The following is a 14,083-nucleotide window of genomic DNA, read 5'->3' as shown; positions in this document are numbered from 1 at the left end:
ATGATACACATAATATAATAATATAATAATTAAATTTAAATTTAAGTTATATAATAAGTTATTGGTGCAGCGACCTTATTACGTAATCGCCGTGTGAGAAAAAGTCGTCGTGGACTTTGGACCTGCACGACATAATAAGCGATTAGTGTCTTGTCGCGGAGATAAAAGTACGCTCGCGCGACGTCACCGTCGTTGTATTTATAATTCGTTAGTAGGTCATCGACTTCGATAGTAATTTATAAATAATACTATATACCTATATAATAATTTATCAGATTATTATTATTATTTGAATTTTTGCCTAACACCACTGCAATGGGTGTATACGAAGAGTCAAAAGAACGTTTGGTTGGTCTTCAGAAAAAAGTACAACGCGTGTATGACGCCGGTGAAGCACTTACAAAAGACCAATCGAAGACAGCGAGATCAAAATTCAAAATCATGCATGCGTCGTTAGAAAGCATATCTAACGATTTTGAAACGCATCTTACAGTCGTTATACGTCAGCAGTGTAAAGGCGGCGCAAGCGGACCAGACGGAATAGACACAGAAAAAGAACGTGCTGAATTTGAAGAAAAATATATTGGTTGTAAAATCTTCGCAGATGAGCATTTACCAGAGTCAATTGCCGAGGCTAGTTTGAACCAAACGTTTATGGAGAAAAAAGTTCCTCAGATCAATATTCCAGTAGAAAAATTGCCAGTACCTCACTTCAATGGCGACCAAAAAGAATATACGAGTTTCCGCAACCAGTTCGATGTACTAGTACATAATAATGAAGTTTTTAGACCGGTCATTAAGTTTAGTTATTTAAAGGCGTACTTAGAAGGTGAACCGTTAAAACTTATAAACAATCTAATGCTCAGTGATGAGAATTACGAACTCGCATTGAATATTTTAGACAAGCGGTACTCAAATAGGCGCACAATAGCACACGACCACTTCGACCAGCTTTGGACAGCTCAAAAGGCCATGCTAGGTGACTCAAAATCAATACGACAATTATTGAACACCATTACCGAATCAGTCGGAGCATTAAAAACCCAGAAGTATGCTGTTGACCAATGGGACCCAATATTATTATACTTATTTTAAAAAAAAATTGGATGCCCCACTAAGAGGTCAATGGGAACTATTAGTCGATACCAACGACGATCCAACCGTCGAGGACTTCGTAACATTTTTGACCAAGTTTTGTAAAGCGGCAGGTGCTGGCCAGTCCAGTGCAAGTGGACGTGAAAAAGCATCAACTACAAAACCTGACAAAATCACAACACTGCATACTACACAATCGAAGTTCAAAAAACCTAAACCCACGCACGCTAATGCAAATGAACAAAAAAAATCATTCTCGTGTCAAGTGTGTAAGGCAACACCGGGACATTTATTTATTTATTGTCCGGACTTCAAACAAAAAACACCAGCCGAAAGACATCAGTTGATAAAGGATCTCAATCGATGTTACTTGTGTTTCAGTGAACACATGTCGGTGAACTGCAAGAGTACACGAGTGTGTGAGGTGTGTGCGGGACGCCATCATTCTTGGCTACATTTGGACAACAATGCAGTGGAGGACCAATCAAATACTTTATTGTCCTCTGTAGGCAATTTGCCAATACGCTCACAAGTGCTCATGTCTACCGTAGAAATTCTCATACAAGACGCCAATGGGTGTTATCAAAGAGCACGAGCATTGTTAGATTCTGCTAGTGAGAGTAGCTACATGACCGAAAGTTGTCGACATAGACTAGGTGTATCGCGGCAGAAGTGTCATTTAGCAGTTAGTGGAATATCTGGAGTGAAAGTACCCTCGATAAAAGCTCGAGCGCAAGTAGTTATTCGCCCTGTACGACACCATGAACAGCAAATGACAATCGAAGCGTATGTAGTAACACAAATTACCGGATGTACGCCGTCTAAACATATACGAGATGCAGATTGGGTGCATCTAAAAGATCTTGAACTAGCCGATCCAAATTTCAACGAACCATTACCCGTAGACGTACTGCTAGGCGCCGAAGTTTTCCCCTACATCATACGAAGTGGGCGACGGGAAAATTTACTAAGTGAGCCAGTTGGTATCGAAACAGTGTTCGGTTGGGCTCTAATGGGAAACACTGGTAACACTAATCCTAAGAGAAGCACTACGTTATTAACATCTTTGGACAGTGTAGATCTTGTGTTACGACGGTTCTGGGAAATAGAGGAAGTACCAAATGCGTCAAAGACGAGTCCGGCAGAAGAGGACTGTGAGCGTATTTATCATTCTACGACTACACGAGAAGCAGACGGTCGATACGTTGTACATTTACCATTCAATTGCACACCGCCGCAGCTTGGAAAGTCACGACAAATGGCCCTCAACCGGCTTTATCGTTTAGAATCCCGACTAGATAAGTTGCCGCAGTTACGACAACAATACAATACTGCCATGCAGGATTATCTCGATAGCGGTCACATGCAAATAGTACCAGAAGCCACACCCGAACCGGAACAGGCTTATTACACTCCACATCAAGTAGTGATTAAACCTGACAGTACTACTACAAAAGTGAGAGTTGTGTACGATGCGTCAGCTACTACTTCGAACGGGAAGTCGTTGAATGACAACCTTTATCCTGGTAAAAAATTACAACAAGACTTGCCGGGTATAATCATCAGGTTCCGGGTACATGAAGTTGTGGTTACAGCTGACATTAAGCAAATGTTCAGACAAATCATCGTTACTCCCGCACATAGACAATATCAACGGCTCCTTTACCGATTTCAAAGTTCAGAACCTATTCAAACTTTTGAAATGACCACTGTGACCTTTGGCCAACGATCTTCACCATTCTTAGCAATAAGAACGCTACTTCAATTGGCCAGCGACGAAGCAGGTGGCTACTCGGATGTTCAACGAGTTCTGCGTAACGATCTGTATGTGGACGATGTGGTCACTGGTGCCGACTGTGTAGAAAGTGCGCTTCAACTTCAACAAAATCTCATAAAAGTTCTAAAGAATGGGCAGTTTGAACTTCGTAAATGGTCCAGTAACTCGGCTAAGGTATTAGACGCCTTACCCAAAGAACATCGACAAAACCAAGACGTTGCGTTTAACGGAGGTGAAATTGAGTTTAACAAAGTACTTGGTTTAAAGTGGGAGCCAAATAGTGACGTATTAACCTATCAACACCAAACTAATCCTATACAGTTTAGCAAACGTCATATTTTATCGGAAATCGCGCGTATTTACGACCCTATTGGGCTGTTAGCGCCCGTAACCACTCATCTCAAGAAGCTTATGAAATATTTATGGTCACTGGGAGTTGGATGGGATGACCCATTGCCCCAAGACGCGATGGATGCTTGGAAGTGTTATCACAATGAATTACCACTAATAGGACAAGTACGAGTGCGACGACAAGTTACTTGCACCGGATCGACCTACGAACTACATGGATTTTGTGACAGCTCGGAGATTGCCTACGCCGCTGCTGTGTACATCTTAGCTCGAAGACCAGACGGGACCATGCATTGTCAGCTTCTAATGGGCAAATCAAAAGTAGCACCCGAAAAAAAGTTGTCCATTCCCAGATTGGAATTATGCGGAGCACTACTCCTCGCTCGAGTTATCACTTATGTGCGTACCAACCTAACTACATTACAGATAAGCCACACCACTGCCGGACGAGGGCCGTTCTCCGACAAATGATAACAACCAATTTTTACTCCGACAGTCAGAGTGACCAACTGTAAAAACAAAATATCAAAACTCATTTTCGTAAAACTTTAAATCGGCGGTTTAACCTTAATTTATACTACATTGTATAATACGGCCGGAAAACTGCTTATAGTGTTCTAAAAAAACCATGTGTACAAATAACAAAGCTGAAAGTACTAACAAGTTACTAGTGTTAACTTCTGAAGTTTTTTTCTACTGTATCTGGTAAGGTATTATAATTTATAATGTTAACTTCTGAAGTTTTTTTCTACGGTATCTGGTAAGGTATTATAATTTATAATGTTAACTTCTGAAGTTTTTTTCTACGGTTTGTAAATTGTTTTACAACACATAATCATCGTAAAACACAACTTATAAAACGTGTTATTCAATAAATATTGAAAAATGTAATATTATAAAATAAATAATTCAATTGTCCAAAAATGTAAATATTATAAATAGTTGATTCAATTGTTAAAAAGTGTAAAGCATTAATAATAAAATATCATTTTCATAAAATGTTAATATTATGCTTAATGTTAATAATAATAATTATAATAATAGGTAATACAAATGTTTTAAATTAGGCTTATTGACAATAAAACACACATAATCATTGTAAAATCAATAAATTCATCGCTACTCGATGAATCTAAAATACAACCTATAAAACGTGTTATTCAATAAATATTGAAAAATGTAATAATATAAAATAAAAAATTCAATTGTCCAAAATAAAATTGTCATAAAATGTAAATATGCTTAATGTTAAAAATAATAATTATAATAATTTATTAGTTGAATTATGGCTGTGGGCCAACTTGCCCATGAAGATAACCGTCCATCATATGGCCTGCTCTTTGAAGGAACATTAAGAGGTTCCCATCCTCATTTAATATATTAATATAATCCCTTATTCTACGTGTTGCGTCTGCTCTGTCTACTCTAGACTTATGATTTCTAACCTTAACATTTAAAAATAACAAAAAAACCATAAATATACAGGTAGGTATATCGTATAAAAAATTTAAAATAAATTGAAATCATTCATTTACTGTAAGGTTTCTTCGAACTTGGTCCATTTCAATATAAAACTGATTTTCAATCAGCAACAGTTTTTCTAGAATAAAAATAAAATATTTAATTGCCTACTTATTATTATTTAACATATTTTAACCAACCACCTTGAATCATAACATTTAATTCACAGCACTAAACAAATAAATACAAATCCATAGGTTAGGTAGATAGTTAGATTAGACTTCCAATTTCCGAACAAATATTATTTTACAAAATTGATTTTACGCAAAAAATCCCAAATATTTGGATGTTTTCCCATTTGGTTTAGCAGTGTTGCATGAAATGACTCCAAATAATTGTTGGTGCGGACATCAGAACTAAAAAGTGTATGTATTTAAAAACTCTTTAGTAGTTTATTTCTATTTTTTTTTTTGTTTTATATAAAATTCTCATACCCGTAGACACTTATAGATGCAGCGCCAATTTGTATTAGCCAAAAATCTTGAACATAACCAAAGAGAAAAATCTCCAAACGTTGAGAAATGTTTGGATGTTGGTTGGCAAATTCAACAACTACCCTGAATCCATCAAAAATTGTGAACCTACAATTGGGATTTACTTCTGCTGGCAAATGAGGTAAGGCTAAGATCTATAACAGACATGTTTGTAAAACATTTAAATTACCTACACTATTTCAAATATTCTTAATAATTTCAGTAATCCGTTATTGATAAAAATTACCATGCGCAATATTTTAGCCGCCTCAGGAATGGATTGGAAGAGATTGAATATACTATTCATAGTCCTTCTGCAGTACCTTACTATAGACTAGAAAATATATATTAAATTATGTGAATTATATTAGGTAACTATACTTAATTACTTGACAATAATGAAACCAACACCCCTGGTATCTGCTTTCAGGAATGACTGATTTTACAGCATTTATTAAACCCTTTTCAAAATCTGAAATAATTACTAGCTCCGCATAGTTTTATGGCAAAATCTGGCGAGTAATTATCAAAAACGATTCATATGCAGCCTGGGTCATTTTTGAAGTTAGCGCATAAACCATTGGAAAAGACTTAAATGTAAAATACAGTTAATAGGTATGTACTTCAGAAAAATTTAATTATTTATACTAATAAAATTGTACTTACTACATTTTTTAAAACCACTTGAAATGTCAAAAGACAACCTTTGGTGAACTGAGGTGGACATCTGGGAACCGTTTTAAAAGTCCCATCAATATCTGCAACGGTTACTGTAAAGAGCTCTTCCCTATACTTTTGAATAGCATCTAAATTTGCAAAAACTATGCCAACCCTTTCGCCTTCTGCCATTAATGGTAATTGTTGTTGAAAAAAACTAAATAAAAATTTATAAAAATATTTTATTTTTATAGATAATGCTTGTACAATGTTACTTTGAGGATGGATTCTGCATTGTTGATCCATATGCTGAATTTTGTTGCTGGCTCAAGATATCTATCAGTTCTTCGATTGTAGAAGGGTTCTTTGGATGACGGCGCCGACGCATTTTTTTTACACACAATTGGGATTGCAAAAATGTATAATTTACTGCACCTTCTGGATTTCTAAGGCAGTAAATAATTGTATTATTTTTATAATTACTTTTTTTTTTATTGTTCTTATAAGTTATGACAATACTCTACAGCAACACCATGGCCATTAGTTAAACTTAAAACTATGTATTATTGAACTTCTTTAACATACTCGACTATTTCTCTGTTATAAATTTCTCTAACAGAGCTGGACATAGTTCCAGGTTTTGTACCTGCTGTACCAATAGCTCTTCTCAAATGAACCATAGGAACATCTACTAACCGAGGATCATGGTTGTGTTGTCCTAGTACTGTTATAACATTATCGTTCATGTTTGTGCTTATATAGGCAGTGGCAGAACAAAACTCTCTGCGATTTTTTTGGTTTTCGCATACTAAATATCTAAATAGTTATAAATTATAAACCAAATCTCAAAATAATTTTTTTTTTACTCACATTTTATTAATTCGACTTTTACTTTTGTAGTATCGGTGATTTAAATTGTCCAAAAATATTTGAGACTTAAGTCTAACACCAGGAATTATTTTGTATGTCATTGCTTGTTCTTGAACTGTATAAATATAGTGAAAATTAATATGTAATTGATAGATAATTCCAATGTAATACCTTATATATGCCATACAAATGAACTGAATGTAATAATTTCTATTTTATTTTTATATTATTATTTTTATATATATTAATTAATAATTATATATTAAAAAGTACTTACCGTTGACTTCTTCATCTACATCCTCAATATTTTGTTCCGGAAGATTCAAAAAGTAATTATGCTCATCTAAATGTTCTCTATTCATATTGGATAATTATATAAGTGCACAATAAGTCTCAATATGAAGTGAAATAGTATACAACAATACAACATTCAAAGCTCAAAAGGAATGACAGAGCAATGACCATAATATGCACATGCAATTGATGTACAATTTTGTAGTCTATTAATGTATTAAATGTAGAAAAAGATAAGATAGATAATATTTTACTAAAGCTTATACCCTTTATTGTAAAGGTCATTGAGAAGTAATATATTGTATAATATCTACAAAGCTATTTTATAGGATATTCAGGTAGATCCTAATATCTGTTAAAGATTATATAATTGTATTGGGTATTCTTGCCATTTTACTTCATGCTTTAATATTTAATAAGATAAAATGTTGATTAAAAGATCATTGATATCTTTACTGTAATTGTCCATATTATGTGCACGGCTATGTGAGAGATATTTTAATGTGTTTTTTTATTATACAAATAAACTTGGGCAAGATAACAACATTCTTAAATTTATTTATTAGTCGTCATCGTCGTAAAAATGTATTTCGTTTTCATTATGCATTATACATTTTTATATTGCCAAGTTACTTTACTTTTAATGTAATTTGATAACGATTAAATTTCCATTTTTATAAAAATTACCAGAGCTTAATAATAATTTGGTATGTTCATGTTGTAATATATTTTGTTCAATAATAGTCCGATACTTCGACAAGTACGGTAGTATGTTTGGTACAACATTTCCCTAATATCAATTTAATTCAAATTATGTTGGTATTGGACAATATTTGAGGTTAAATTATGTTATCAAATTTATGTTTGTCGGAGAACGACCCCCATCTCCACCACTGCCTGGTCGGACTCAACAGTAGCTCTAGCATGGATAAAAAAACACCAACTTCGAAACTAAAAACATTTGTAGCAAACCGTGTTGCCCAGATACAGCATATGACGTCGCCAGATACATGGAGACACGTGCCGACTGCACATAATCCGGCAGACTGTGCATCACGCGGTTTGACCCCAGGAGAATTAGTCAACCATACAATGTGGTGGACGGGGCCAGTCTATCTGAAGAAACCAGAGGAGTTATGGCCTAAAATCGACATAATCGCATCAAATGACAACGAAAAAAAATGAACACGTTGAGACCAAAATAGTTACACTGATGACTACTGAAACCATGACCGAATGCCCACTCCTATATCAATCGGACAATTGGCCTAAAATTCTGCGTTTAACCTCTTACTGTCTTCGAGTGCGCGATTGTTTACGGAAGAAGGTCGTGCCAGATAAAGCTGTTCCACCCACCACAGTGGAGACAACCAATGCGATGTGGGCTCTGGTTCACTGGACGCAAAGAGTTTTCTTCGCAGAAGAGATAGAAAACCTGCGGAGCCACCGTAAGTGTTCCATAAAGTTACGGAAATTGGCCCCTTTTTTGGACAAACAGAATCTACTTCGAGTGGGAGGACGCCTGCGACATTCAGATTTGCCCTACACTGAAAAATACCCAGTGCTTTTGCCTAAAGAAGCTCGCTTGACGGCAGTTCTGATTGACTACGTGCACCGTAGTAATTGCCATCCAGGTCCCAACGCAGTACAAAACATTCTGCAACAGTCCTTTTGGATAATATCGGTGCGAGGTGTTATCCGAAAGAGAATACATCGTTGCATACCTTGCTTCCGAGCTAATCCTCGGTCCCCACAGCCATTTATGGGGAACCTTCCACGTGCGCGTTTGGACCACGTTAAGGCCTTTAATAAAACCGGCGTAGACTTTGCAGGTCCTTTTAATGTAAAGGCCGCACTGTTACGAAAACTTCGCATAACAAAAGCATATTTGTGCGTCTTTGTGTGCATGTCAACCACCGCAGTGCATTTGGAACTCGCATCGGACCTTTCTACACCGACGTTCATGGCAGCTCTAGATCGTTTTCTTGCACGTCGAGGGCAATGTTCGGACATGCATAGTGACGGTGGCACGAACTTTACTGGTACTCAACGGTATCTGAGTGAAGTTCATGACATCATCAGTTCGCAGTCCTACACGCGTCATGTAACTGAGAAGCAGATAACATGGCATTTTAATCCACCATCAGCCCCTCACATGGGTGGAATGTGGGAAGCAGCTGTTAAGTCGGCGAAAACATTGTTGAGAAGAGTCATACAAGATCAAATACTGACATACGAAGAACTGAACACCATTTTGCATCGAGTAGAAGTGTCTCTAAACTCACGACCCCTCGGTGCATTATCGTCAGACCCCAATGATTACGCGCCGTTAACCGCTGGCCATTTTATATCGATGGGACCACCGGCTAAGATACCAGTACCAGACAACGAAGATCGTCCGGTCTCCGTCAGCTTGCGACAACGATGGACACTGGTTAAACAAATCCAACAGCACTTCTGGCAAAGATGGCAGCGGGAGTATTTAACAACGTTGCAACCACGCAAAAAATGGCTGAAAATAGCCATAGACCTCAAGGTGGGTCAACTTGTTCTAATCAAAGAACCATCACCAGCCCTCACGTGGAAAACCGCTCGTATCGTGGAAATTTACCCAGGAACGGATGCCATAACCCGGGTCGCTGATGTCAAGTTGGCCAACGGCACCGTTCTACGTCGTCCCGTGGTCAAGCTATGCCCTTTGCCACTATCCAATTGAAGGTCGCTACCTTCAAGGAGGCCGGTATGTTCGGAACGTGAAGCATTTATACGGCGTCCCGGTTCATATCGGCAAATGCGTTGCTGCAGTATGCAGGCCGCCCNCTTCAAATGTAACATCATTATTAATAATACTACAGTTTTCTAGGCAGTTTGTATTTTTATTATTAGTGCTCAGTTCATTATTATTAATTGCTGTTGCCCATTAACGGCCAAAGTTGCGTGTACGCAACATTAATTAAAAACATTTTTTTATGCTGGATTGCAATTTTTTTTTAATTCAACTGTGATACTATTTGATTAAAAATACACCAACAGATAAATAAAAAATATGAATACCGGTTTCTCATGTATATGATTGATATTATAAACGACAGAATTAAGACATTTTTGATGTATAATATTATACATTTTTGAGAAATTGAAAAATATATAAATTTGTGTTTTAAAAGTTCAAACTGTGTAAAAATCGTTATTTTCAAAAGGTATTCGATGTGTTTAGATCATTTGTATTAACTTTCGTTCATTTCTCATACTAAAATTTGAAGTTCAAAGTTTATGTTGCGTACACGCAACGTTGGCGGTTTGTAGCATATAAATTCCAGTACCGGTCGTTTTGTGACCTTGGCGGACGCGATAACGCGGTGTTCCCGCGTACATTGATGTTTCTGACAACAGCTATTATTATAATAATTTATAAATATCCAATACCGAGTAATTGAGATTATAGACACGATTTAGTTGACGACGTTATCGCGTTTGTTCGTAAATCTGTTTGGTCATTGCAACTTATTTTTGTAATTCTATTTTCTATATCTGTTTTGTTTCTGCAATAATTGGTTTGGTCAATCGCTGTAAGTCTGCCTAAGTAAGTTTTATTTGTTTTAATTATTCATTGGTAGGTACGTTTATTTACATTTTAGTATTTATTATTATAGAAATGAGTGAGTTCAAAAGGTTAAAAACATCGGAAGAGATACTGGAGTTTTTAGATAATGTAGACGTGAGTGATGATGAACCCACTGATATTATTATAATTCCCCCAGATGTTGATTGTCTCACTGATGAGGAAAATGTAGACGATAATGCAATTGTAATAAATGACGATACAAATGTACTCAGTAGTGACATATGTGGTACATTTGAAGTTTTAAATCATAATTTTGAAATGGCTGGAATTTCAAATGTAGACTAACAACCGCCAGAAAATCCTAGTAAAAAAAAAAAAATTGGTAATATAAAACAAAATTATACGCCAATATGGAAATCTAAAGCAAATCCCGTGTATTCATCATTTCCCGAAAACGCCGAAAAAGAAAATATAAAAAACCTAATTGAGACTTATGAAGGAATTGATCCACTCAAATGTTTTTCTTTATTTTTCGACGACACAGTCTTGCAATTAATTATTGATTTCAGTATGAAATACGCGAAAGATCAAAATAGACACGATTTTTTTATTGAAAAGTCTGAACTTTTAAAATTCCTAGGGATTATGATACTAACAGGATACCATACTTTACCCCAAATGGACTGCTACTGGAGTAAAGATGAAGATAAAGAAGTAACTTTAGTAAGAAATACAATGTCGAGAAATAAATTTCGTTCCATAAAAAAAAATTTGCATTTAGCTGATAATCATAATCTCAACCCCTTAGATAAATTTTCAAAATTGCGTCCTTTTTTCGATTTATTGAATCAAAAGTTTGTTCAGTTTGGTATTTTTGCTCATAATTTGTCAATAGACGAAGAAATGGTACCATACTTTGGTCGGCATTCATGTAAAATGTTTATTAGAGGAAAACCAGTTCGTTTTGGCTTCAAGTTATGGTGTTTAGCTTCTGAAAATGGTTACTTATTTCAGTTTTCACCTTATGGTGGTGCTAGTACCAAACGAATAGAAGGTTTGCCATTAGGCTCAGAAGTTGTATTCAATCTTTTGGAGTCTGTTGAAAATCCAAACTTGCATAAAGTATTTTTCGATAACTTTTTTACTAGTTATTCTCTAATGGCTATGCTAAGAGAAAAAGGATTCTTTGCGACAGGCACTGTGAGAGAAAATCGCATTGGTAATTGTAAATTAAAATCTGTCAAACTGTTGGGAAAAGAATGTAAAGGAACATTTGACTTTGCTTTTGAAAAAAAAAATGAAATTTGCGCAGTTCGATGGAATGACAATTCAGTTGTGACGGTCTTGACTAACGTTGGTGCAATTAATCCATTAGTAATCGCAAAACGTTATAATAGAAAAGAAAAAAAAACTGTCAATGTCCAGCAACCTAACGTGATTCAGGATTACAATAAAAACATGGGTGGCGTTGATCTGCATGATAATGGTATAGCAAATTACAGGATTAGAGTCAAAGGGAAAAAATGGTGGTGGCCACTTTTTAGCAACGCAGTAGACAGTGCAGTGGTCAATTCATGGAAGTTTTATAATTTGGTAAATGGTGAAAAATGTTCACAATTTGACTACAGATCAAAACTTGTTTTGAGTTTGTTAAAATCATCATCTAAAAAATCAAATGAAGAAACTATCAATGAGTCTGCAGTATCCATTACCAACACAAATTTGGGTCGGCCTTCGAAAAATGCTCTACCTACAGCTATAAGAAAGGACGATATTGGTCATCTCATTATTCGAAAAAATGAAAGAAGAAGATGTCGCAATTGTCAATCACAAACAATTTATTCATGCAAAAAGTGCAATGTTTTTCTCCATCCAGATTGTTTTCAAGAATTCCATGAAAAGTAAAAAAAAGTTTCAAATATCTATTGTTCGTGTTTCAATAAATACGTAATACATTTTTGTAAACATACATTTTTTTTTCAATATAATAATAATACTATTAAATGTATAATTAATTCAGAATAAATAAATAATTTAACAGTTTGAATAAATTCGTTGTTTTTAGTTATTTTTTAATACACATTAAGCCAACGTTGCGTCAGCGCAACATTTTCTTACGCAAAATTGGGTAGACTAAAATTTTTTTTTTTTTTTTCCCCCGTTATAAAATTGCGTTACTTAGCAAATACCAATCATTATAATAGTAGGTTTTTCGATATTTAATATGTTGGCCGTTAACTATACAATCTTGAACACAAGTCATAGAGTCTAGAGTTATTTGTTCATCTACTTCATCTTGATTAGAAAAGACAACTTCTGTATCTTCATTTATTTTCAATGGAATAGAGTTTACCCATTTTTGAACANCCGGTGACACCGTGGCAAACATAAGTTGTTGCACCATTATTTATCTTTGATTCTTACGTTCCGATTACAGTCCACTCCTACCTCCGAACATTTACAATGTCCTTTTTACAAAAATTATAATTAATTTTAAAGAATATTTAAAATTTATTTCATATTGAATATGGTACCTATTGACTATATTCATTAAATAAATTATATATATATTACGGCAGTAAAATAAATATAATATTTTAGCGGCTAGATTTTTGACCTTATTTCCCGGGAAAAGTTAAGAATTTAAAAAAAATCAGCACTGTAACTACGGTTGTTTGGGACCCCAAACATAGCATTTATTTAATTGTTAATTATTATTGCCCTTATTTAATTTTAGAACTATCTGATAAACAGTTTATTAAAAAATTCCGCCTAAGTAAAGGGTTGGCTGGTGAACTCATTGAAGTTTTAACGCCTTATATGTCTGAACCAACAAGAAAATCGTCAATTTCAATAGAAAGAAAGGTATAATTAAATAAGTAATTTTTCTACGTTTAAAGTAGGTGTAGGTATAGTACCTAATAAAAATTGTCAATCAATTTTATGTACAATTTTAAATTATTAATAGGTTTTGACAGCATTGCGATTTTTTGCAAGTGGATCTTATCAACTTGATATAGGAGATAACAGGTCTTCAGGCTTAAGCCAAGCTTCTGTGAGTCGATGCATAGCTGAGGTCACTGATGCAATGAATATATCTGATGTTGTCAAGCGTTATATCCATTTTCCAGATAGTTTTGAAAAACTTAATACTATCAGGAGAGGGTGAATATTATACCTAAATTATTTAAATATCAAGGTTTAAACATTAGGTATTGGCATGGGGGAGGGGGGGGGTCTACATAAAAACTTTATTATTTTAATACCTATATAGGCTATAACTGTAATTAAATAATCTCAAAAAAAAAAAAATCAATTTAAATGATTTAATACTTAAATATGGGTACCTAATATAATATCGGTCTTCACTCATACGACATACCTTATGTCCTATATCCATAATAACTGAATATCAATTACCTATACAGTTATACTAAAAATGTAAAACTGTTTAATAATAATATTTAGATTTTACGAAAA

At 34.9% G+C, this 14,083-nt stretch overlaps 3 protein-coding genes and 1 pseudogene across 3 annotated transcripts; 3 read left to right on the top strand and 1 right to left on the bottom strand.

Annotated features, from left to right (window-relative positions):
* The first annotated feature begins 315 nt into the window (after window positions 1-315).
* LOC111041488 lies at window positions 316-3,694 on the top strand. Its single transcript, XM_022325761.1, has 2 exons — window positions 316-1,049; window positions 1,120-3,694. Exons 1-2 carry the CDS (start codon window positions 316-318, stop codon window positions 3,692-3,694), a joined length of 3,309 nt encoding a protein of 1,102 aa, XP_022181453.1.
* Window positions 3,695-4,447: 753 nt separating this feature from the next.
* Window positions 4,448-6,620, bottom strand: LOC111041487 (annotated as a pseudogene).
* Window positions 6,621-8,266: 1,646 nt separating this feature from the next.
* LOC111041485 lies at window positions 8,267-9,754 on the top strand. Its single transcript, XM_022325760.1, has one exon. It carries the CDS (start codon window positions 8,267-8,269, stop codon window positions 9,752-9,754), a length of 1,488 nt encoding a protein of 495 aa, XP_022181452.1.
* Window positions 9,755-10,693: 939 nt separating this feature from the next.
* On the top strand, window positions 10,694-13,772 carry LOC111041484 (piggyBac transposable element-derived protein 3-like). Its single transcript, XM_022325759.1, has 4 exons — window positions 10,694-10,889; window positions 11,028-12,419; window positions 13,341-13,468; window positions 13,572-13,772. The coding sequence occupies exons 1-4, from the start codon at window positions 10,694-10,696 to the stop codon at window positions 13,770-13,772; spliced, it is 1,917 nt and encodes a 638-aa protein (XP_022181451.1).
* Window positions 13,773-14,083: the final 311 nt, after the last annotated feature.

Source organism: Myzus persicae, unplaced genomic scaffold, assembly GCF_001856785.1.
Source record: "Myzus persicae strain clone G006 unplaced genomic scaffold, MPER_G0061.0, whole genome shotgun sequence".
In the NCBI taxonomy this organism is placed as follows: domain Eukaryota; kingdom Metazoa; phylum Arthropoda; class Insecta; order Hemiptera; family Aphididae; genus Myzus; species Myzus persicae.
The sequence above is the reverse complement of the archived record's forward strand: the minus strand, read 5'-3'. Positions and strand labels throughout refer to the sequence as shown.

What these genes read in the sequence shown, in the direction of transcription:
- LOC111041488 (XM_022325761.1), top strand. Translation starts at nt 316, where the DNA reads ATGGGTGTATACGAAGAGTCAAAAGAACGTTTGGTTGGTCTTCAGAAA. An exon ending in GGAGCATTAAAAACCCAGAA is followed by an intron (nt 1,050 to 1,119) that starts GTATGCTGTTGA and finishes TGCCCCACTAAG; the next exon opens with AGGTCAATGGGAACTATTAG.
- LOC111041485 (XM_022325760.1), top strand. Translation starts at nt 8,267, where the DNA reads ATGACCGAATGCCCACTCCTATATCAATCGGACAATTGGCCTAAAATT.
- LOC111041484 (XM_022325759.1), top strand. Translation starts at nt 10,694, where the DNA reads ATGAGTGAGTTCAAAAGGTTAAAAACATCGGAAGAGATACTGGAGTTT. An exon ending in ACTCAGTAGTGACATATGTG is followed by an intron (nt 10,890 to 11,027) that starts GTACATTTGAAG and finishes GGAAATCTAAAG; the next exon opens with CAAATCCCGTGTATTCATCA. An exon ending in AAATGAAAGAAGAAGATGTC is followed by an intron (nt 12,420 to 13,340) that starts GCAATTGTCAAT and finishes ATTTAATTTTAG; the next exon opens with AACTATCTGATAAACAGTTT.